Consider the following 25,297-nt stretch of genomic DNA (forward strand, 5'->3'; position numbering starts at 1 on the left):
TGCATCTCCACATTCATCTTTTAAATGTCAGAACCAACTATGTTCAGCAGATTCCTTAATAACATTATGTATCGTTCTGTGACAATGTTTCCCCCTTTTGGACAAGAGATTGCTTTGTACTGAAGAGCCAGAATGAGAGTTAAAGAGAACTCTCAGCAGTCCAGGGTTTCTTTAAGAAAAGTGAAGCTGAGTCAGAAGAAGTGGTGTCCATCCCTTTGTTTCCCCCTCAGGGTCCCACGGCGCTGCACGTACAGCTGATAATGGAACGGCTGCTGCGAAGGATCAACCGGACCGTGATTGGGATGAGCCGACAGTCTCCCCACATCGTGAGTCTCGCCCAGGGGACCACACAGCCACCGCAAATTCTTTTTTTTTTTTTTTTTTTTGCGGTACGCGGGCCTCTCACTGTTGCGGCCCCTCCCGTTGCGGAGCACAGGCTCCGGACGCGCAGGCTCAGCGGCCATGGCTCACGGGGCCCAGCCGCTCCGCGGCATGGGGGATCTTCCCGGACTGGGGCATGAACCCGTGTCCCCTGCATCGGCAGGAGGACTCTCAACCACTGCGCCACCAGGGAAGCCCCACTGCAGCTTCTTAGTGTCCCATCCCACCTGCCCATTGTGGGGCTTTGGGGAGCAGTGTCTTGAGACCAAATTCACATAGGCCCCTCCCATCCCAGTTTCCAGTCTGCGCTGCGGGCTGGGTGGCATAGCTCCCTCGGGAAATGAATGGGGTCTAGAACTTTACAGCCCCCCTGGATGAGTGACTCTTCGTTATAACTGTGAGTAAATCTGATGCTGATTTTCTCTTGGGGGAAAATGATCTACCAGGGAGGTAGGGGAGGCAAATGGGGGAAAATTTTAAAGGATCTCGCCAGTACAAATCATAAGGAGCGTTGCTCATAGGGAAGGTGAAACCAAAGCCTCTTATAATATATTAAAGCAGAGACCCACTGAGATATGCAGGCACCCTAGGTGGACTAAGAACTTGGGACCCATTCGACCTAATGCTCTTTCAATATTTGCTTAATATTTTATTTCAGGAAAATGTGAGCCTTGGTGAGCAGAAAATTAGGGCTTTGGCTGACTGCATTTAGCACTTCCTGTATTGTCTCAAGCAGTTTAGTTGTAATTCTCAATGTACGCATGCTCTGTGTGGGTCTGCCTTTGTTAGAATGATAACAGTAATAGTGTCAGTATGTCCAGCCAGCGTGATGATAATGGTAGTAGTCACTGTTAGCTTATTTTTCTGTGTGTGCTAGAAACTATCTTAAGCACTTCATTGAAAGGTCACACCAAGCTCCATTTTGCAAATGAGGAAACGTGCAAAAACCCGAGCAAGGTTACACAACCACCAGGTGATTGAGGTGGGCTTTGGCCCTGGGCAACCAGCCTGGAGGCGGCGCCTTGCATGCTGTCAGCCGTGCCCACCCCCAGCAGCTCACCGAGTTATGTTCCCAACTATGCACTCTAGTCACCGTGAGAGGAATTCTGATAACGTCAGTTTTCCCCTTCGTATCATATTCCCCGTGATATTCAGTGTGCTTAAAAATCGGTGCCCTGTGGTACCATCCAGCCCTTGTGGTTCAAGGAAAAACCATTTAAAGAACTTGGGATTAGCATGCTGTTAGAAATGTCAGTGTTGCCCTGGCCTCTTATTCTCCGCCTGTTATGTCTATTAAAAGTCAGATAAAAAGTGTGATCGAAAAAAAAAAAAAAGTGTGATCGAGACCAGAGGTAACTGTTGAAAGGCTGAGTTGTATCATCATTAAAATGAAGCATCTTTTACTAAAGGTGCATCTTTTGCGATGCTAAAATCTCTGATTAGATTTTTAATCAGAGGACATAGAAAAAGAACTATCCCAAATTGCTGTGGTAAATAAAAACCATTTATTCAACAAATATGTATTAAGAAACTACCAGGCGCTGTTCTAGATGCTGGGGATATATCAGGAAACAAAACAGACAAAAATCACTACCTCAGAGAAGCTTACATTCTAGCAAGAACAATTACAAAAAAATAAATGGCAGAGTTTAGAAGGCTATAAGTGCTATGGAGAAAAAAATGAGTGGGATAAGGGGAGTTAGGGTAGAAGAGTTACAATTTATGTAAGCTGATTCAGAATGGCTTTCCTGGGTCTTCCCTGGAAGTCCAGTGGGTTAAGACTCCACACTTTCACTGCCAGGGACCCAGCTTCGATCCCTGGTCAGGGAACTAGAATCCCACCAGCCGCGTGGTGCAGCCAGAATAAAAAACAGGCTTTCCTGAAAGGGTAAAATGTGGACAAATGCTTGGCAAAGGCCTGGAGAAACAAATAGCGTTAGGTGCTGATGGTAATGCAAACTATATGCTGATTTGGCAATATATATCAAAGCCTTAATACAATAAATTTACATCACTTTATAATTAGAAAAATAAACTTTCCTAAACAAAAGAGACCTAAGACAGACATTCATTCAGAGAGAGGTGTACATGGATAGTATTTCACTGTTTTTGTGTTTAGGAAGTTATTCTTTCCATCCCAGGAACAGCTGTATTTTCATCTCCTCTGTGCCAAGTTCACTTAAATTTGTGTTGTTTTCATAACTATATGAATACAAGAAGATACTACCGTAGATACTTGCCCTCTGGCTAGAAAATTAAGTCTGTGGCTCAAATATGGTTGGACTAGGGGAAAGCAAGTTGAATATGTAATTCCTAGCCTCAAAAATGGAAATGATGGTAATCATCTAATTATCCGATCCCTTTCTTCAAACCAGGTCCACAGTTACACAGCATAACATGCTAGGAATCCCTGGCTAAAGGATTCTAGAGCTGGTGGAATGACATTGAAGTGGTCCAGCAGGGAGCTCTCTTAGCCTCTCTTCTGCTCTTCCATTCAGTTTTACGACCTCTCTTCGACCTCTCTTTTTCCTCTTTGCATTCCTCCAAGCTCAAATTTATTTAAATGATGTAAATACTTTGGATGTTTCTCCCTGGACGTCTCTATTACACCTCGGTCTCAACAAGCAACTCAGGGTCTGCAAGTTGTTACAGCTTAACTAGTCATCTAGCTGAGATCTTACAGTCAGTATCCCCTGACCTACAGGATTTCAGAGGTCATGGCTATTCATAGGATGAGTGAAGCCCTCCACACTGCTTCACTCAAACCTGGAAGGACCTTCTTTTTAGCAGAAACTGCAAAGCCCATGCCTTTGGACCTTTAGAATGCAGTATGTTTCCAGCGTGCTGGGGTCCCTGCATAGTTAATTGGGTGGGAAAAACCAAAGTACATGCACCCAGATCTTGGCTTTGTCAGTTGGTGGTCTAAGGAGCTGGGATTTGTGTTTTCGGTCTCCTTCCAGGGGAGTTTCATTGCTTGCATGATTGCCATCCTGCGGCAGATGGACGAGAGCCACTACAGCCACTACATCAGCACTTTCAAGACCAGACAAGACATTATTGTAAGTTGTCTTCATTGGATCCTGGTAACTTAAGACTTCTCATATTTTGGCAGAACTGAGCGTCATGAGTCTGGGGTTCTCTTCCCACACACCTCTGAATGCTGTGTCGCTTTCCACAGGGGTTACAAGAGGGAGAGTTTTTCTCTGCCCATAGGATTTGAAGAAGAGTCCAGTACATATACCAGGAGGTCCTCACGCAGCCACCTACGTCTCTTGGATTTAGAGAGAGCCCATATTTAGAAACATTTGGGTGACCTCTTTTGCTCTCAGAAGAGGACAGTGTCTCATTTTCAGGGACAGTAGTCACCCATGCCCTGGCAAGGATTTTAGGAGGCAAAGATGTTCATGGTCTTTTAAGATGTGGTTGATGTCATCCTTTTCAGTATTCCCTGGAGAGGGAAACAAAAAGAGGTAATACCTGCCCCCAGGTAACAGTTGTAAGTTATCGTCAGTTGAAAATATTCCATTCTCTTCTGTTTTAAACAAGAAAATTGTTCTCATAGTTACCATTAAGCATACAGCCGAAGGTGGCCCAAGAGGCTAAGTTAGATCTCTGGCTGCTTCCCCAGGATCCTTCCCTTCAGGGAATTGTTAGTGGCTGTTAAACATCCCTGAAGGTGAGAATTCCCTGGCTGTCCAGTGGTTAGGACTTGGTGCTTTCACTGCCGTAGCCTGGGTTTAATCGCTTGTCGGGGACCTAAGATACAACAAGCTGCATGGCCAAAAAAAAAAAAAAAAAAAAAAAAAATCCCTGAAGGTATTGTCTTATCTTGTGAAGTAGTGGGCTGGACAGGGAGCTGTATTAACAAGCAGGGTCTCATTGCGCTCATCTTTGCTCCGGGTAACTTCGCATCATTCGTGCATATTCCAATTTTCTTTATGCTCCAGATTTTCCACTTTCTGCCTTTATTATACTGATAGCATGTAGCTAGTACACCCAAAGATATCCAGCTCTTTCTTCGCCGGTCACTCTCCTTTCTGTGAGGTCTACATGAAGGAAAAACACACAAGGAATTGTACTGTTTATTACTATTAGTTGTAATCGATCCAGTGATGAACCCTCAGAGCACTGTCCTGGACCACAATAAAGGACTTAATGGGGCTTAGTCTGGAGTCCTATGTGGACCTCCACGTAGGCCATGCTCTGGCTGGCAGCGTGGTACAGGAATCTGTAGCGATCCGTAGCTGTGCTTGCAGAGATCTGGGCGAGAGAATTAGGAAGAGGGGAGAGGTGGGGAGAGGTGGAAGCCGAGGGTAGCAGTGTTTCTCCTCCGTAGTGGGTTTAAGAACACAGGCTTTAGAACACCTGGATCTGGGTTTGAATTCTGACTATTCTGCTTCCCCCTATGAAATTTTGGGCAAGCTGTCTAACCTCGCTAGACCTCAATTCCTCCTCGGTAGGATGGTACCTACCTGGGGGCAGGAGGGAGTTAATGTGAGTATTGATGAGTGGACATGTGGAAAATGCCTCACTTTGTGCCTGGCGTGTGTTACTAGCTATGAGAACCAACTACTTATAATAATGGTAATGATATTACATTATCATTACATATATAATAGTATTATTATTATGTAAGATAAAATTGATATAAAAATAGTTTAGTGACTTTTTTTTCAGATTCCCTTCTGAAAGCAGGAAGAATAAAGAAAGTTATACTAAATTCAAACTCTTGACAATTTGGCTCCTTTAAGTAAGCAAAAAGAAGAAAAAAAAAAAAAAACCAGATTTAACTCCTATTCTCCAGGACCGTGGTGAGCTCTTCCCCTGCATCATCTTTTTTTTTTTTTTTTTTTCTTTTTGCGGTATGCGGGCCTCTCACTGCTGTGGCCTCTCCCGTTGCGTAGCACAGGCTCAGTGGCCATGGCTCACGGGCCTAGCCGCTCCGCGGCATGTGGGATCTTCCCGGACCGGGGCACGAACCTGCGTCCCCTGCATCGGCAGGCGGACTCTCAACCACTGCGCCACCAGGGAAGCCCTGCATCGTCTAATTAAAAGAGGATTATTGTCCCCAAGGGAACAGTACTCATCAGTGGCAGAACTGCAGGGTACGGCGAAGCCCTTTGACCTCCAGTGGACTGTTCTTTCTCTCGCTCCTGCTGCTTCTGAAGAAATCACTTGAAAGACTTTGGGAAGTGGTAGATAAAGGCCTGGGGTTATCTGTGAACTGCCTTTATTATGTCATCACTGTTTACAGTTCACTGAGAGCACTAGAGTTGAATATGGAGTTGGCATCAGAATAGATAACCGGCATCTACATCCTTGTTTCACAAACCATCACCTCCTGTTGGCTTGAGGAAAAAAGTTAATAGGATAGTTAATAAGTAGTGGATGCACTTAAAATTCATGATGAAAAACTGGAAAACTTGTGAACTATGTCTATGATTTCAGAGTGGAGGGTAGAGAAGTTTGACTCTCCATTGAACCAGAAGGAAGTAACACAGACTTGAGAGCTGGAATTGCTCCCATTCCTATGCTGTTTGGCGTCCAAAGTGTACTGGTTAGCCAACAGGACCGGGGACTCAGAGGAATATTGTTAGAAACAGAACCCAGGCCCCCTGCCTCCCAAGCCCCGTTTTCTTTCTGTATATGATGTCATTCATGAGCTAGAACTGCACGGTTTAGTGCCAGAGAAATTGGACTGGATTTTCATTTCAGGAATCTGAGCGGAAAATGTCTAAATTTAACTAACTAATAAATTAAAAAGCTTCCCAAACTTTTTAGCTTTGATTTTTTAGCCCGACTGTTCTGAGTTCCTTTTTCCTCTTAGCCCTCTTTCGAGTAGAATAGCTGTTTTTTTTCAGTACTGGCCTTTTGTTATTAGGTTTTACAGACATGATGGTCCACTGCTATAATCTCTTTTTAAGGACCATTTAGGACCCTCCCCCCAGGCTACGCATGGTAATGTTCCTGGAAGAGGAAGAATCATGACTCTGCTTCTTATTTATAGCATTTTTGTTCTGTTCTAATAATAATAAGGGAGAATTGGACTCAGAGTTATTAGAAGTATCAGTTTTCTCAGACTCAGAGAACAAACTGGTGGTTGCTAGAGGGAAGGAGGGTAGAGAGATGGATGAAAGAGGTGAAGGGGATTAAGAGATCCTAACTTCCAGCTGTAAAGTAAATAAGTCCCAGGATGTAATGTACACATAGGGAATCCAGTCAGCAATGTTGTAACAACTTTGTATGAGGACAGATGGTAACTGGGTTTATTCTGGTGATCATTTCCTAATGTATAAAACCATCGAATCACTATGTTGTACATCTAAAACTAACATAATATTATGTTAATATTAATTAACTAATATAATATGTTAGTATGTTAATTGTAACTCAATTTTTAAAAGACACCAAAAAGTTAAAAAAAAAAAACAGGTATCAGTTTTCTGACAGTTGTTGGTGAATTCATTTGAAGTACAGTAGATCCATTCAGACAACATTGGCGGCCAAGGACTGAAGATATTATGGCTCTGAACTTGGGATCCAGAATCCCAAGGTCTCTTCCTAGCTCTCCAGCTTCTTGGTTTCTATGGCCTTAAGCCAGTCGTTTCATTTTTCAACAGTCTCAGTTTTATCATTTATAAAATACAGATAATTTTTTAATCCTTCTCTTGCTTATCAGATTACATGATGTAAACATCAAATCATAGGATACCTGTAAGAATGCTCTGTTGAATACACACTGCTATGTTTAAAATAGATGACCAACAGGAAACTACTGTACAGCACGGGGAACTCTGCTCAATACTCCGTAATAACCTAAATGGGAAAAGAATTTGAAAGAGAATAGATGCATGTATATGTGTAACTGAATCACTTCGCTGTACACCTGAAACTAACACAACATTGTACATCAACTATACTCCAATATAAAAGAAAGTCCAAAAAAAATACTCTGTTATCCCTATAAACCTTACTCAAAAGATAGACTGTTATGGGACCTGGGCCATCGTATTCCTTCCTTTACGTCAGTGTGCTGGAGGAAAGGCTTATGAAGTATAACCCAGTTTTCCCCCAACCATTCCTCCTTTGTTTTCTGCAGGACTTCCTCATGGAAACTTTTATCATGTTTAAGGATCTAATTGGAAAGAACGTCTACGCCAAAGACTGGATGGTCATGAATATGACACAGAACAGGTGAGACCGACCATCGCAGGGCTGGAGGCATTTGAAAACTTGGGTCTGGAAGCTAGGTTTTGGCCCTTGTGAAGCATGTTAAATCTCTTTGCTTCAAGTCCACCATCTGTAAAGTGAGGTTCCTCCTGCTTTCGTGGTCCTGGTTTACATGCTTCTGTTCTTGATTCCAGGCAGGCTACTGTGGTCACTCCGACTTGGGCTCTCTGCTCTCTTCTTTCTGCTATAACCTCCTCATTGCTTTCATGTTGATTGTCGGCATCAGCTCTGCAAGGTGTCTTTCAGTGTCTCCATATGGACTTCATCATCCTGACATTCAAGGCCTCTGCATCCCAGCCCACCCTGCTTTTCTAGCCTTGTCTTCCACTGTTTGCCTCTATATACAACTTGCCCTCCAATCAAACTGGCCTCTTCCCTCCTAACCCTGACCCTGACCCTGACCCTGACCCTGACCCTGACCCTGACCCTGACCCTGTTCTGTGCCTCCGCTCACGCTGCTGCTTCCACCTGCAGTGTCTGCCCCATTGTCTCTGGCCATCAACATGCCTCCCATTCCTTCAGGTCCTTCGCAAATGCCATCTCCAAAGGAAGCCGTTCTGATCTGGATGTCGTCTTCTCTTCTTTTGATTTCCCCATACCTCTTTGACACCCCCTCCTAGAATTTTCCATATTCTTTGTTGGGTCATGGTTCGATTCACAGGTTGCAAATGATCTCCACCAAGTTGTAGATTTCTTAAGACCAGGAACCATTCTTTCAAGGCAGAACCTAAGCCAGTGCTTTGCAGTTGCTGATCCTCAACAAAGACTTGTTGAATGAAAGTGAAATGGACTGAATACAGATACTAAAAGAGATTCAGGATTTTTTTTTTTTTTTTTTTTTTTTTTGCGGTATGTGGTCCTCTCACTCTTGTGGCCTCTCCCGTTGCGGAGCACAGGCTCCGGACGCGCAGGCTCAGTGGCCATGGCTCACGGGCCCAGCCGCTCCGCGGCATGTGGGATCTTCCCGGACCGGGGCACGAACCCGTGTCCCCTGCATCGGCAGGCGGACTCTCAACCGCTGTGCCACCAGGGAAGCCCCGAGATTCAGGATTTTTAAAGAGCTAAATAAAGTAAATCATTATGATAAGCATTTTTGTTAACTCTTGGTGGTCCTGATACCTGATTAGAAAAACCCTTCCCAACTATGTACACATTAGAGAAACAATTGCATCCGAAGTCCTAGACTTTAAAACGTAAGCATCACGATGGAGCAAAAGGAGCCTTGGTTTGAGGCTCAGGAGCCCTGGCTTGTCCTCTGAGCTGCACTCTGAACTGGCTAAATTGTGATGCAGCCGTGAACTGTGCTAGTAGTCAGTTCAAGAAACTGATCTTCAGTGACCTTCTCTGTAGAATGTGCTGTAGTTGGTCTCTAAGGACCTTGATAGATCTAAAGGTCTTAGATTGCCAAGTCCAGGTTTGATTTGCTTTGGCTTTTAACATAGATGGAAAATGTTTCAAAGAGCATGAAGTTGCCTTCTTTATCCAGTGTGTTTTTCCTCCCCTAGGGTTTTCCTCCGTGCCATAAATCAGTTTGCTGAGGTTCTCACAAGGTTCTTCATGGATCAGGCAAGCTTTGAACTTCAGGTAAGCATGCGACTCACCTAGGAGTTCCTTGAATTCTCAGCCAAAGCAAGAGAACCGTTTCCTTTTGGAAAACATCGCCTCAGATTTTTTATCATAACACAAATACACACAAACACACCTGCTTGCAGGTAGGCACGCAGGTATTCCTCTACCTACAAACGGTTTAGTGTCCAAAGAGCAGTTTGTATAAGCACCTGTTTGAAAGTCCAAAGTGATAGCAAAACTGGTGATCACTTGCTCCATCTTTATTCATTCATTCATCCAACAAATATTAGAGAGTTATGTGTACAGGGCACTATTCTAGGCCCTGGTGAAGGCAGACAAGGTCCTGCTTCCGTTACAGGGTACATTTTGTTGGTGATGTGCTTTTGCTGTGATATGGCCTGCGTTTGAATCTATGGAACTTTGGAAGTAGAGAGTCATAAGCAGAGGAGATTATATATACATATTGCATATACATGTTTATGTGTGTATATACATATGTTTTTATATGTGTGTGTGTATATATATCAAAATGGTTATATACGTGTGTGTATTTATACACACACACACACACACACACACACACACACACACACACATAAGTACCTATGCCAAAATGGAATCAAGCTGTACAGTTCTTTGGTAACCTGTTAATCTACTTTATTTACTTTTTCTGTGATCTTTTCGATGATAATAAATATTTTCACAGTATTTTTAATGGCTGAAATACAGTGCATTGTATGGCTGGACCATGGTTTACTTAACCGAATTCTTCTTATGAGCATCTAGATTGTTTCCATTTTCTGTTATTATGTTCAGTAGCAGTGTGAGGGCCTTCCTTGTTTTAAATATTTTTTTAAATACCCATAAATATGTTACCAGGATAAAGTCCTAAAGTATTTACTAGTCAGGAATTTGGCACATTGTCAGGGCTTTTGATAAGTATTGCCCAACTACTTACTATAAATAGGTACACTTCTTGGCAACAATTTTCCTTTATCCCAGGAGTAAAGACAAATATAATAGTTTGGGTTATTTTTAAAACCTTGATATTAATAAAGCATTAACTAATTGAAACACAGGAGAGAAAAGGAAGTCCTGTGGATTTTATTTTGGATTTTTTCCCCGTTAATTTCTGGCGAGTGCATTTGTACCATGTGGCACTGTCTTATTATGACCCATATTAATGTTATTTTCTGTTTCTTTTCACCCACATCATTAATTTTGAACAGCTCTGGAACAATTACTTCCATTTGGCAGTCGCTTTTCTCACCCATGAGTCCCTTCAACTTGAAACCTTCTCACAAGCCAAGCGCAACAAAATTGTAAAAAAGTAAGTGTCCTCTTAAACTTGCTTATGATTGGGAAGGTGATTCTTCCATTTCTATTTGGAGCAGGAGTTTTGGTATCCCAGAAATTACTGTTCAGTGGCTACCTGTGTTGTTAGTGAGATAGGTCTTAAAATAATCATTTAATAGACCTCAGATTTCCCCAGATTCACATCTCTTCTCAGGGGCCCATTCATTTTCAAATCAACCATCACATTCTATTATAGAATCTCTACATAAAGAGACACTGAAGCCAGCCAGTCCTCCCATCACCAGGAACAGCTGCCATCTGCTGGCAGCTTGTCCAAATGGCAGGCATAGTGCCTCTCTGTCTCATGCTTCATGGAGCAGACTCCTTTGGCACCATTGGTCTACCTCCCAGTTTCAGTCACTTCAGCAGAGGAGCCAAGAGTAACACATCACCTAAAAACACCCTCCAGATTCCTGGCTCAGAATTCAAAATGGACCTTTGTGCAAGAGTGATGAGAGATTTAGGGAAGACTTTCATTGCTTTCAGCTCAAGTCTGTTTCGAAGTTCATTGAGAGCCTGGGAACTCAAAGGCTGTGTAATTAAATAGAACTTGAGAAATTTATCATTTAAAAGCTGTGAATTTTAGTTCTGTTCCCCTGCTGGCATGTCTGGGACTCTAGGCAAATTATTTAGCATCCCTCTAGCTCCTCCCTAAAATACTAAGATTGATGGCTAAGTGATTGAGATTTAGTGATTGCACTTTCAAAGGTAAAAGTAAAACCTGTTTTGTAGGTTTCCTTGTGGGGTGGGTATCAAGAGATATTTGATTTTTAAGATGGACACCTTAATCTTATTCTTTAGAATACTGTAGATGACATAACTTCATTCAAGGATGTATTTGATTTTGGTTAAATGACCATAAGTGAAATGAGTTGACATGCAAGTCTGATAAATAAAGTGGCTGGTTAGGATTAATGACTCTGGTTTTGGTCAAAGGAAAGTATGACTGTAAGTACAATCCATGTAGAAATATATATGCCTATGGGAAAAGATAAACCTTAGGAGATAAAAACATTGATATTAAGCCTATAGGAATGTGAATGAATTTCTTTTCAAGACTTCTCTGATTTTTAGTAAAAGCATCAACAGTAATATTAATAAGCAATAAGAATAGTTATCATTTATTATCTATTATGTGCTGGACATGGACCACATATGCTTATATAATAATAATAAAATTAGCTTAGGTACCTTTGTTAAATAGGAATAGTAAGAAAAATTTTTCAATATGATTTTTATACTGGCTTCTGAAGACACTTCCAAAGCAAGAATTTGAAAAAAGGATGTTTGGTGCAATAGTATCGTAAGTAGAAAACATAGAACCGTGCTGGCAGGGTAGGTCCTAAGTCCATATTCTAACTATTTGGGAACATTTACAGCATCTACTTTTGACCCACCCTATTTCTATTTTCTAAGCCTCCAGCCTCTGATATGGTATATGGTGTGGGGCAACCCTAGGCATATGTAGTCTTTAAGAGATTTTCAGGTGACTCTGATTCACCTCCGCCCAAGAACCACTGTCTAGATCAATGCTTCTCTACTCTTTTTGCCTCCATTGTCAACTCCTGTAAGGAACCTTTTTAGAAAATGTTTTTCTAATCACACCCCCCATGAAATATTAATACCACAGATACACCATATATCAGTTTATGTACTAAATGTATATCTGTACTTTATACATAAAAACAGGAAGCTTTTTTTTGCCCCCACGGACCAATTTTCACCCCTTCAGGGATACTGTCACCCCCACTGAGAATGTATGTCTAGAGATTCCCAATGTGAGTGCTTTGAAGAGCGTCCTGGTGTGGATAAGGGTTACTCAAATATAAGTATATAAAGGCCAGCCACATTACTGTGTAAGTCATCCCTCATTCATCTTCCTTTTCTTCAGTGTTTGTTGTGTTTTATTTTATTGTTTTGCTTAAGAGCAACCAGAGTGTTTCTCACTCTTCCCTCTTCAATAAAGTTTGTTAATCTCATTTTGTCAGTGAGTTTTTGACACTTACTTTGGTCTTCCTCCTGCTGTGAAAGTCCCCCCACCTCTATGTGGCTCAGTTCTTGGAGGCTTTTTTAGGTATCGACCACATCTCCTTGTGGGATCTTAGTTCCCTGACCAAGGATCGAACCCTCACCCCCTGCAGTGGAAGCACAAGCCTTAACCCCTGGACCACCAGGGAAGTCCCTCGACCACATCTCTTAATGTGATTTTGCCTCGAGACCTAGCTTAATTGTGACCTAGAGGAGCACAGGCTCTTATACTTCCCTCATCATTGTATTATGTGTTCTCGTTTCCACTGCACATCTTTCTCCTGGTTTATGATCTCCTTCCTAGATACGGGGACATGAGAAAGGAAATCGGCTTTAGGATCCGGGACATGTGGTATAACCTGGGTGAGTGTATAACCCAAACAGGCCCACACACCACTCCTGGGTGACACGCATCCCACGATGAATTCTTTTCCATTTTAATTCCAAGAATCCTGAGATTGATTTCTCTGTGTGTCTGGAAGTGCAAGTTGACTTGTCGGTCTCTTACGACATCACATGTTATCAGAAAACAATATTGAGTCACTCACTTCTGAATTGATTTACCCACATAAACTTTTTCTTTTCTTATGGGCCCTGTGGAGGAAGATTGTAGCACTTTACTTCCAGTGAAATTATTTTTTTTTCATGTCCTCACTTACTTTCATTTCAGGTCCCCACAAAATCAAATTCATCCCATCCATGGTGGGTCCCATTCTGGAGGTCACACTGACCCCCGAAGTAGAGCTCCGGAAAGCCACCATCCCCATTTTCTTTGATATGATGCAGTGTGAGTTCAATTTCAGTGGAAATGGCAATTTCCATATGGTAAGGAGTGGTGGACCTGTTATCTTACTAATGCACGTAGAGTCAACTCTCATTTATTTTCTTTCTATATAGAGAAGCGGTAGCCTGAATAAAACAAATCAAAGGTGATCTAAAAACTTCTTCTTTTGCATTTTATTTTGTAAAGCAGTTAGTCATAGGATCAGATATTCCAACCAAGGCTCTAGGAGCAGCCTTTTCTGCTGCGTGTGTTTCCTAAAGAAGCACTCTTATCTCTGGATAATTAAAATTTGACTTCATGCAGTTTAGTCCTATCTCTTGCAAATATTGCAGTGGATTGAGGGAATGGTGCAGGGGTCTTTAGCTTTGAGACCTTAGTCTGCCTGATATATTTTTCCTATGCTTCAATTTCCTTATCTATACAGTATATTAGTATTGAATGGAAGATTTTGCAGCTATGAAGCTCTGCAAAAGCAATCCCACTGTCAAGACTTCGACAGGAACCAAAAATAAAATGGAAAATTAGAATCATTCAGCTATTTTTGTATGTATAGTTGGATTAGATGATAATGTTTGGGGTAATTTTTTCCCGTAAATATAAAGCAAAGGACAGAGTAGCACAAGGCTGCTTTAGAAAGTTTTGATATTAATGGATGATGTGAAGTGGGGTCTTCCTCTATGTACGTTGGAATTAGTTTACAATTCAGTAAAGGGGTTGGGTCAAATCTAGAAAAGTTGGCTGGATGTCTTTCGTGTCCTCTTCTGAGAATGTGGCATTCTCCTGGAAATTCTGCCTCTGCTTTCAGTTTGAGAATGAGTTGATCACAAAGCTGGACCAAGAGGTGGAAGGGGGAAGAGGAGATGAACAATACAAGGTCCTTCTGGAAAAACTGTGAGTATTTCAGAAACAAAATCTCACGTTGATGGCATCATTTAGTGATGGAGAAAAACAGGCTTCTGCTGCCCTTACAGACCAGTCGAGTCATCTCAGCATCCCTGGGGTCACCACCGTGAATGGTTCTCGGGGGGTGGGGGGGTTCATGGAGTTTACACCATCCACTGCTGACATTTGTTTATCTGCTGTGAGTCAAATGTTCATGTTTTTCTGGCCAGCCCGGCCCTCGAGAACAGAGCAGATTGAGGAGAGAGGGAGATGGACAGAGTAGTGACATTTTGCCCAGTGTTTGAAATGCTGAATTTTAACAAAAGTGCTAGCACCTCTAAGTATGGCTTCGAAGCAATAATTTAAAGGAGAAGGGAAAAACATTTCAAGGTCCACTTTACATTTAAGAATACCTTATGCCCTGTGAAGGATGTCTGAGAACACCAGGTACAGCTCCAGCCCTTTTCACTGCCCTCCGCACACCCCAAGCCAACACATTCATTCCCTCCCTGTGCTCACATTATCCCACTGTTCCCTTTGCCTGTCACTCTCTGTCCCTCTTACTCTCCTTTGCATGTATGGAATGACAGTATAACAAGAATGGTTAAAAACACTTAGATGTTGGAGAGAGAGATTGTGCTTCAAATCCCGCTTTCTCCACATACTAGGATTTTGACTTTGGACAGATGCTCTAACCTATACCATGCCTCTTTTTTTTTTCTGGTCATCTACAATGATAAGATCTGTATTTTGGTGAGGATTAAATGAGATGATGCATTAACACAGTGTCTGTCACAGAGCTCATGCTGGACAAATGTTGGCTGCTCTGGTGTTCATTACTGTTATTATCTGCAGATCTTCCCAGCATCCTGGGTCGTAACTACCCTAGACTGTTCATTTCTTATGTTCTCTGAACTTTTATGATATTGGCCACCTCTGTCACCTGTTGATTGGGTATATGCCTAAGTCTTTCTGGGATTTACCTGCTTTATGGATGTGGTGGGCACTAGACTGAGCTGAGGACGGGGACACTCCCAACTCTGTTTTTCATTTTTCAAAGATTTTTTTAAGGAACCAGCACACGGGGTACTCAGAAATGGAACTGATGACTCGTCTATATTTTAAGGAACTAGAAATCCGTCTTATTTTGTTTGTAATGGATGATAAGATCGTTTGTTGATCTTTTCATCCTATATCCATTTGGTCTCCCTGTTTGAGATTCAGACCTTTCAATTTATCACTTCTGCAGTTCTGATCTCATACGGGAATTAAGTGCAGGTGTTACACACACATACAAACACACACATTTACAAGTGATAATAAAATTACACTTTAAAAAAAAGCCTACAGTTGACTTTTCACATACAGATCTAATTTTTCCTTCATTCTTCTTGGATCACGAATGCAGAAAAATATGACTGCGCAAATTTCCAGTGCTCAAGAATAATTCTAGAGTCTGGACTAATGCTTTGAACCCATTTTTTCTCCTGTTCCCGAAGTTTTCTTCTAATTGTCTAATCTGAGAAGCTCCTATAGAAGCTTTGCTCTATTTGGGTCCAGAGGGAGAGGATTTAGACCAAAAGTTTAACCTCCATCTACCTATTTACAACTGTGCATTTTTTCCTGAAAATAACATTTTTTTTTAACATCTTTATTGGAGTATAACTGCTTTACAATGGTGTGTTAGTTTCTGCTTTATAACAAAGTGAATCAGCTATACATATACATATATCCCCATATCTCCTCTCTCTTGCGTCTCCCACTTTTATCCAAAGAGCCACATGTCTAGCAGTGTAGTAGGTTCCTAGGTTCCTCTAGGCTGGGCATCAGCCCAAGATTCTCCAGAGTTCCCTCAGGATGCCCTGAAGTGCTAGGCCTTAGGGAGAATAAAGACAGAGAAAAGAGGGTCCTTTCAAATAAGTAGAGAGATCAGATAGCACACACAAACCTTTTGGGCAAAGGTTCTCATTTCTGTGGTATTGACAGAAGACAAATACAAATAGAAATTCAAAGAAGGGCATAGTGGGCTGGGATCCTCAGTGATGATAGGGCTTGAGCTACAGACCTAAAGGAAACGTAGAACTTGAGTAACGGCGAGGAGCCTTGTAAGTGCAGGAAGGTGTATGTGTCCTAGTCTGGCGCCACCTGCTGCCAGGACCATGGACAGCGCTCGTAGGCGGTGCTGGAGTCGCCGTGTGGGACATGGTCATTTGTCTCTATCTCTGACCCACAGGCTTCTAGAACATTGCCGGAAACATAAATACCTCTCCAGCTCCGGAGAAGTATTCGCGCTCCTGGTCAGCAGCCTCTTAGAGAATCTCTTGGACTACAGAACCATTATCATGCATGATGAGAGCAAGGAAAACCGCATGAGCTGTACCGTTAACGTGCTGGTACGTGCCACGCCCCTGGGATGGCGAGAGGGCAGTGCCCGGCCGCCCCTGCACCCCATAGCGCAGCTCTAAGTAGATCCGGCAGAGACAAAGGTCCCCTGGGACCACCTTTCCAGAGTCTGTGTCCTGCTGAGTCCAATTGGAATGGCCAACTCAACTTTGAACTCACAGATGCCAGCTGCCTCAGGGGTAAATGTGGAAACAGGGATAGAAAATGCAACATAAGCTCTTGACTCAACTCTCTTACCGAAGGCCATCCTCACCCTGTTTCTCTGTCTTACTTTTATGTGGTTGCTTTACTGTTGGGATTATTCGACACAGACGAAAATGCATTAAAAACAATATACCATGAGTAGAGAATTAGTCCATGAAATCCTCTAGGTGGTGGAACCCTGTGGCCTTGCCTTTCCTTAGACAGTTGTAACTGGCAACACAGACTTCAGAGGTTTAGGCCGCCATACACTCCTCTTCATATAAATCAAGAACCTACCACCTCTGATTCCCTGAGAAAACAGAATATCAGTTGACTTGGGTATGACCCACCTGTCTATTCACCTAGAAGGTTCCCTCACATTTCCCAGAAGCAGGGTCCTAAAAGAATTCAACTTTTCTGCTTTATAAATTGTCACTTCCTTATTTTGTTGGGGGTATTCGTTAAAGGGAAAGAAGAAAGTCTTTGGAAAAGTGACACTTGAAAAGTGCAAGTAGTGGTTTGTCCATTGTTGTGGCAAGCTCATCGATAATGGCTCTGTGTTGGTATTTTGTGACTTTTTTTGTAGAATTTTTACAAAGAAAAGAAGAGAGAGGACATCTACATAAGGTAAGCTGAAAGAAGTTTCTGCTTTTGCTGTTTATGTCAGGGCTTTATGATTTATTTCTCCAATAAATGAAAACAATAAGCCCCAACACCATGCTTGCGGCTTCGAGAGACATCAGAAAGTATGTGATATGCTCCCTTCTTCCTAAAAGGGTAAACGCTTTAGACAGGTACACAAGTAAGTACAATACGAGGAAGTGTAGAGGGAGGATCGTGTCGGGATTCCAGGAAAGGATAGAGGGCTGTGGCCAGGTGACCAGGGAAGACAGCACAGGAAAGACGTGAAATTCACCCTCTGTCAAGGACTGTTAGCCCGACGTGCAGGAAGCCCTGAACGTGAGACCAACTTGGATGTAGACGATGTGCATTTTTCTGGGGAGACATTCCTTAGCTCTCGTGAGCTTCCCAAAGGGGTCTGTGACGTTAAAAAATTTTTAAACATCACTGCCTTAAACGAAGAGTACAGAGTAGCACAGGTAGAGTAGGAAAGACACACAGGCAGGAAGCAGCACAAAGACTTAAGGAACAGGAAGTAACTATTCCTGCCGCCTGGCTGTGGCATGAGCCAAATGTCCCATCTACTCCCTGGCAGCAGAATGCCTCCTTTCTCCCATTCTGACCAGATACTTGTACAAGCTGCGGGATTTGCACCGGGACTGTGAGAACTACACCGAAGCTGCCTACACACTCCTCCTACACGCTGAGCTCCTGCAGGTAAGTGGATCAGGTATGCGGTATGTCAGCCATCCAGCCCTTTGGGACCTCATCCTGTATGATTTTGATGGGAAAGTTCCCTACTCAAGGAGGACCCTTTTATCCAAGAATGTTTTTATACCTTCTATATAGGCACAGCTAGTTTTTAGACCAAGGTTGGGAAATTTTCCATTATTATTTATTTATTTACTTACTTTTAAATTTATTTTATTGAAGTATAGTTGACTGATAGTGTTGTGTTAATTTCTGCTGTACAGCAAAGTGATTCAGTTGTACATATATATACATTCTTTTTCATGTTTTCCATTATGATTTGCCACAGGATATTAAATATAGCTCCCTGCGCTCTATAGTAGGACCTTGTTGTTTATCCATTCTAATCCCAAAGTCCCAATCCATCCATCCCCCCCCTCCCTCTTCCCATTGGCAACCACAAGTCTGTTCTCTCTGTGTGAGTCTGTCTCTGTTTTGTAGATATGTTCATTTGTGTCGTATTTTAGATTCTACATGTAAGTGATGTCATATGGTATTTGTCTTTCTCTTCCTGACTTACTTCACTTAGTATGATCACCTCTAGGTCCATCCATGTTGCTGCAAATGGCATTATTTCATTCTTTTTTATGGCTGAGTAATATTGCACTATATATGTACCACATCTTCTTTATTCACTCATCTGTCAATGGACATTTAGGTTGTTTCCATGTCTTGGCTATTGTAAATAGTGCTGCTTTGAACATTCGGGTGCATATCATTTATTTAAAAATCCTGAGGAAGCAGAGCACAACTTACAGGTTGCTAATACTGACACTGTAATTGAAAAAACAGGGACTTCCCTGGTGGTACAGTGGTTAAAAATGCACCAGTGCAGGGGACACGGGTTCGAGCCCTGGTCAAGGAAGATCCCACATGCCGCGGAAAAACTAAGCCCGTGCGCCACAACTACTGAGCCTGTGCTCTAGAGCCCGTGAGCCACAACTACTGAACATGCATGCTGCAACTACTGAAGCCCACGAGTGCGCCTAGAGCACGTACTCTGCAACAAGAGAAGCCACCGCACTGAGAAGCCTGCGTACCTCAACGAAGAGTGGCACCCGCTCGCCACAACTAGAGAAAGCCCGTGCAGAAATGAAGACCGAATGCAGCCGTTATTAATTAAGTTAAATAATTAAATATTAATTAAAAATAAATAAATTTATTTATTTAAAAAAAGAAAAAACAAAACACACGTCAATCAATATGTGTAAAACTGTAGAGAAGTGAGCTGTAAGTAAATATGGAACTGTAGAAGTACTATCCTATTTATACTGTCTCACTGAGGAAATTATATTGTGCCATGGATATAAATACAGCTCTGCATCATCAATCCCAAATAATTATTTCCAGCTCTGACGACTCCTCCAACTTACTGTTCTGTCAACGTCAATCTCTGAATGACTAACAGACAACTCAAACTTAGCGTGACAGTAACAGGAGCTGTTCCCTCCACTGTCCTCCTGGGTCCGTCCCTTCCTCTCCTTTCTCCCCATTTCACTGAAGGGCACTGACATCTAATAAAAGATACTGTTCGTCATCATCTTTTACTCACCCCTCCCACATTCTGCACAAACAAGAATCGTGGACCCTCTGTCCAAAACCCTCCCTCACCCCATCCACTTTTCTTTCTTTTTTTTAATTGAGAAAGTTTGTGCTATAACATTAGATCTCCAGGGCTTATTTATTTATTTATTTATTTTTAAAATGAATTTATTTATTTATTTATTTATTTACTTATTGGGTCTTCGTTGCTATGCGTGGGCTTTCTCTAGTTGTGGTGAGTGGGGGCTTCTCCTGTTGTGGAGCACAGGCTCTAGGTGCGCGGGCTTCAGTAGCTGTGGCACGCAAGCTCAGTAGTTGTGGCTCACGGGCTCTAGAGCGCAGGCTCAGTAGTTGTGGCTCACAGGCTTACTTGCTCCGCGGCATGTGGGATCTTCCCGGACCAGGGCTCGAACCCGTATGCCCTGAATTGGCAGGCAGATTCTTAACCACTGCACCACCAGGGAAGTCCTCCAGGGCTTATTTATCTACTAGTTTCAAGTTTATACCCTTAAACAATCCTCCTCCTATTCCCCCACCCTGCAGCCCCTGGTAACCACCCTTCTACTCTCTGCTTTTACAAGCCCTTATTTTTCAGATGCCACATATAAGTGAGATTGTACAGTGTTTGTCTTTCTTTTCTAACTTACTTCACTTTGAATAACGCCCTTAAGATCCATCCGTGGTGTTGCAGATGGCAGGATTTCTTTCTTTCTCATGGCTGAATAATATTCCATTGTATGTATATGCCACATTTGTTTTTTTTGTTTTTTTTTTTTTTGCGGTATGCGGGCCTCTCACTGTTGTGGCCTCTCCCGTTGCGGAGCACAGGCTCAGCGGCCATAGCTCACGGGCCCAGCCGCTCTGCAGCATGTGGGATCTTCCGGGACCGGGGCACAAACCCGTGTCCCCTGCATCGGCAGGCGGACTCTCAACCACTGCACCACCAGGGAAGCCCTATACCACATTTTTATTCATTCATCCATTGATGGACACTTAGGTTGTATCTTGGCTAGTGTGAATAATACTGCAGTGAACACGGGGGTGCAGATGTCTCTTTGATAGCCTCACCCTATCCACTTTTTTTTATCTCCATTGCTACCATCTTGGTCCAAGTTATCATTTTTAGCCTCCTACTGCATCTCCCTGCCTCCATTCTTGTCCGTAGCAATTCATTTTCTTGTGTAGTTTACATTTTATTTTATACCTAAAGAATACATGTATATTGTTCTAAGCTTTGGAATTAAGAACTGGAGTCCTCTGCTTCACCACCTCCCCTAAGGCAGCCATTCACAGTTCATACTCAAGATTGGGGCACCAGAAAGCTTATTGTATGTGGGTTAGGGGGGAAGGCTTGTTGACTGTGGGATGATCCGAAAGAAACCACGGTGTCAGTGACTGTAGGTCTTTTCGTTTGTGCTGCTCAGAAAATTCAGCTCTCCTATCCTGGCATAAGGTATGAGGTGTGGTTGCCACTTTTTCCCCATAGAGCTACTCAGTAGGGAATGCTGCTTAGTAAGCAGAGTCCACATTTTCATCATTTCCGCATTTTCATCATTGGTATGAGAACCCATCTTGATCACGTACTAAATCACTGTATGGAGGGTCAGGGGGAACCTCTTTCTAGATGTTACATATTCTGCATGGGTCTCTGTCAGTTCATGCACCAGGACCACACTGTTTCTATTATCAGTATGTTTTATGACCTAGTAGTTTCTCTTCATTCCTCTTCTTTTTCAGAGTTTTCCACCTTCTTCCTTTTTGTTTATTTTTTCATGACTTTGGAATCATGAAATTTAAAAATTAATTTAGGGGAGAATTTCCATGTTTGTAAAATAGCATGTTCTTATCCAAAAGCATGGTATGACTTGCCCTTTGTTCAAGTCTGCTTTTGTGCCCTCCTGTGGTGTATTAACATTTTCTGTGTAGAAGTCTTGAATATTCCTTGTTATGTTGATCCCTAGATATCTTTGCTTTTTAATTTAATTAGGGTGAAATACATATAAAATTAAATTTACCATCCTAGGCATTTGTAAGTGTATAATTTAGTGGCCTTAAGTATATTCACATTGCTGTGCCTGGGTATCTGATCATTTTGGGTTTTTTCTTGTAGGGGTCATTTCTTCTGTTATCTTCGGCACGGTTATTATTTATATGAAATCCATCTCTAATGTATTTCCAAATATGTTAATTTTGACCCCACTACTGAATTCTCTCCTTATTTGTGGTAGGTTTTCAGTTGGCACCCTTTGTGAATGGATTGATTATGAAGAATACAATCGTTGCTTTCACATGATAGCTTTACCCCCTTTTTTGCATTTTTATACTTCCGCTTCCTCTCTTTTATCTGTCCTGAGTGGTAACCAGGACAACCACAGTCCTGATGGTTGGCAGCCTCACCTCATTCCTGACCTTCATGGGAATGCCTTGAGTGTCCATTTGGCATGCAGTTGTTTTGAACCTGGCGTGTATATGTATATGCGTGTGCAATTTTTGTGTTTGATAAAGCATCAAAAATGTATGATTGAGTCAAAGGTATATACAAATGTTTCTGTGAATTTTTGCAGCTGAATATTTGTTACATTCATCTCCTCTCAATGAACTGATGTGTTGCATCAATCTCTTGTGTTGCGTGTGTGTGTTTTTCAGTGGTCTGACAAGCCCTGTGTACCCCATTTGCTTCAGAGGGACACTTACTATGTGTACACCCAGCAAGAGCTTAAAGAGAAGCTGTATCAAGAAATCATATCGTATTTTGACAAAGGCAAGGTGAGTGTTGGGTGGTTTGTTTTTGTGGGAAGGCAAAGGAGGAAATGACCCGCAATACTTACACACTGCAGTTCTGATCTTCACCAGCGAGAGTTAGCGCAGAGACCCCTACAAGACAGCCCTAACTTCAGACACCAGCTGCAAGTTCAGGGGTCCCCAGGCCACCCACATTTCTGACCAATTGACTATAAATTTGGGGAGGGAGTGCCTATGGTTCCCCCCCTCGGGTTTGATACTATACTAGAACAACCAACAAAACTTGGTAGAATGCTGTTCTTTATGATTACAGTTTTATCATAAAGGATACAAATCAGAACCAGCCAGATGAAGAAATACACAGGGCAAGGTCTAGGAGGGTCCCAGGTGCATGGCTTCTCTGTCCTCTCCCTGTGGATTCAGACACATCACACTCCTGGCGAACTGATGTGTTCGCCAACGAGGAAGCTCATTTGAGCTCTGTGTGCAGGGTTTTTAATTTTTTGTGGTTTTTTTTGCCGCACCCCACAGCATGCGGGATCTTAGTTCGCCTACCAGGGATCGAACCCACGCCCCTTGCAGTGGAAGCGTGGAGTCTTAACCAGTGGACCGCCAGGGAAGTCCTATGTGCAGGGTTTTTATTGGGGTGTCGTTGTATTGGCTGGACTGATTGAATCATAAACCACATGAATAAACTCCATCTCCAGCCCCCATCTCCTCCCTGGAGGTCTGGCTGATGCTGTATAGCTCAAGGCTCCAACCCTCTAATCAAATGGCCGGTGGTTCTGGCAGAGGCGAGCCCCCCCTGCCCACCGTGAGTCACCTCGTTCGTATCAACTCCCGTGTGGTCTGAGAGGTCCACCGTGAATAACAGCGACACTCCTGTCACTGGGGAAATTCCAAGAGTTTAGAAGCTGCCTCCCAGGAGCTCAGAACAAAGACCAGCCAAGTTCTTTATTATGCAACAGTGACTCATAACTGACGCTTTACTATTCCCATGTGTATCTTTGAATTCTGATATTTTTAATGGGAGAGAAAATGAATAGATTAATTAAGGTAAGAAAAACAATAAACAGAGATCAGTTATCTTGAGGACACATAACCCAAGGGAGAATACAGTGGGCAGCCGAGAGGGCCTCCCTCTCTGTAACCTTAATTGTACCTTTTACATTTTGCTAAGGGCCGGGAGCTAGTATAATCCTTTTCAGTGCATTCTTTAGAGGTTGTTAGCTAACACCTGGGGCACATCCCATCCCCAGGTCGCTGCCTGCCCGACACCTTAGGCTGTACGTAACAAGGAACTTAAATGCCTATGAGGAAGAGAAAGTAAAATAAACATATAAACTGGGCCACCGAGTCCTGGAATCTGTGATTAGCTGCAGATGGCATGTCCAGCTGGAAGACTTTTAAATTGAAAATTGAAAAGAAGCATAGAAAGGGTAGGGGGAGAAAAAAAGTGTGTGCTATTGAAACAAAACCGACTCCGGATTTGACTTTTTTCAAGGCGCTGCCACTTCCAGCCACCACTCCTGTTTTACCAGTGGAACCTGTTGATTAAATAAATAATCATCATGATAAAATAGCCACCCTTGATTTAGTGCAAGTTACTGTTTTGGGTGATTTTCAAGCTGCTTTTCTAATTTAATTCTCCCTATAACCCTGTAAGGTAGCTATTATCTCTATTTTACTGAGGAAGAATTTGAGGCCCAGAGAGCAAATATATTTGCTGAGACTTTAGCCTCTGCATCCCTTTACCCTCTTAAAAATCACTGAGGACCCCCAAGAGCTTTTGTTCACATGGATTGTGTCCATTGATGCCTATTAATTTCTAGTCTTTGAAATTAAAACAAAATTTTTAAATATTTACTTGCTTGTTCTTTTAACAATAACAAACTTATTGCCTGTTAATATAAATCATATCTATCTATGAACAATGACCATATTTTCCAAGAAGTGAGCGATGTGAGTGGCATTGTTGGACATTTTTGCAAATCTCTGTATCATCTGGCTTCATAGAAACAGCAGGATTCGAATATCCACTCCTACGTCCAATGTGTTGTGACATTACACATCCTATAGCCCCTGGGAAACTCCACTGTAGACTCATGAGAGAATGAGCATTGCAAAAAGGCAAGTAAGATTAGTATTGTTGAGAAGATGGTTTTGACCTCATGGACCCCTCGAAAGGGTCCTGGGGACTCCCAGAGACCAGGGACCACACTTTGAGAACCTCTGTGCTAGGCTGTCTTCCTGTCTCTTCCATTGAGTTACCATTTGGTGAATGAGGAGTGAACTGGGCCCCATGGTGCTGTTGACTGGCCTCCTGCACCAGGCCCAGCTGAGGCCCATGTGGCACATTTCAAAGAGTTTTCCATGATCCAGGCCCAGAAATTTCAGAAGGGACAAATTTGGCAAACGATTTTAGATTTAATTAATTAATTATTTATTTATTTATTTTGCGGTACGCGGGGCTCTCACTGTTGTGGCCTCTCCCGTTGCGGAGCACAGGCTCCGGACGCGCAGGCTCAGCCACCATGGCTCACGGGCCAGCTGCTCCGCGGCATGTGGGATCTTCCCGGACCGGGGTACGAACCCGTGTCCCCTGCATCGGCAGGCAGACTCTCAACCACTGCACCACCAGGGAAGCCCCTAGAAGATTTAATTTTAAAATGTTTTTACAACTGTATGGGAACTGTACACACGTTCCTTCGGCAGCCAGAAACAGTGGAACTTAGCATGTGGTTAACAAGACTGACGTAGGAAATTTCCAGATGTTGCGTTATTAGCAGTATCCAGCTAAGAGACATTTTATGAAATACCAAAATG

The 25,297-nt window shown here is 42.6% G+C and overlaps 1 protein-coding gene across 9 annotated transcripts in view; it reads left to right on the forward strand.

Moving 5' to 3' along the window:
- Positions 1-25,297, forward strand: part of DOCK5 (dedicator of cytokinesis 5) — a 225,217-nt gene that overhangs the window by 155,210 nt on the left and 44,710 nt on the right. For 8 of the 9 annotated variants that reach the window (XR_003428941.1, XR_003428942.1, XR_003428943.1 and 5 more), the window contains 12 exons: positions 231-326; positions 3,342-3,440; positions 7,481-7,575; positions 9,117-9,195; positions 10,410-10,510; positions 12,869-12,927; positions 13,235-13,389; positions 14,154-14,239; positions 16,464-16,623; positions 17,403-17,443; positions 18,064-18,154; positions 22,376-22,495. Coding sequence is in view for 6 of the 9 variants with exons in the window: in XM_027087889.1 (XP_026943690.1) it covers positions 231-326; positions 3,342-3,440; positions 7,481-7,575; positions 9,117-9,195; positions 10,410-10,510; positions 12,869-12,927; positions 13,235-13,389; positions 14,154-14,239; positions 16,464-16,623; positions 17,403-17,443; positions 18,064-18,154; positions 22,376-22,495 (1,182 nt within the window). In the remaining 3 variants the exon portion in view is untranslated. The remainder of the gene's footprint in view (positions 1-230; positions 327-3,341; positions 3,441-7,480; positions 7,576-9,116; positions 9,196-10,409; positions 10,511-12,868; positions 12,928-13,234; positions 13,390-14,153; positions 14,240-16,463; positions 16,624-17,402; positions 17,444-18,063; positions 18,155-22,375; positions 22,496-25,297) is intronic. The other variant, XM_027087891.1, reaches the window with a different exon arrangement.

This window comes from Aethalodelphis obliquidens, unplaced genomic scaffold (assembly GCF_003676395.1).
Source record: "Aethalodelphis obliquidens isolate GAN/ISIS:26980383/991018 unplaced genomic scaffold, ASM367639v1 scaffold61, whole genome shotgun sequence".
In the NCBI taxonomy this organism is placed as follows: Eukaryota; Metazoa; Chordata; class Mammalia; order Artiodactyla; family Delphinidae; genus Aethalodelphis; species Aethalodelphis obliquidens.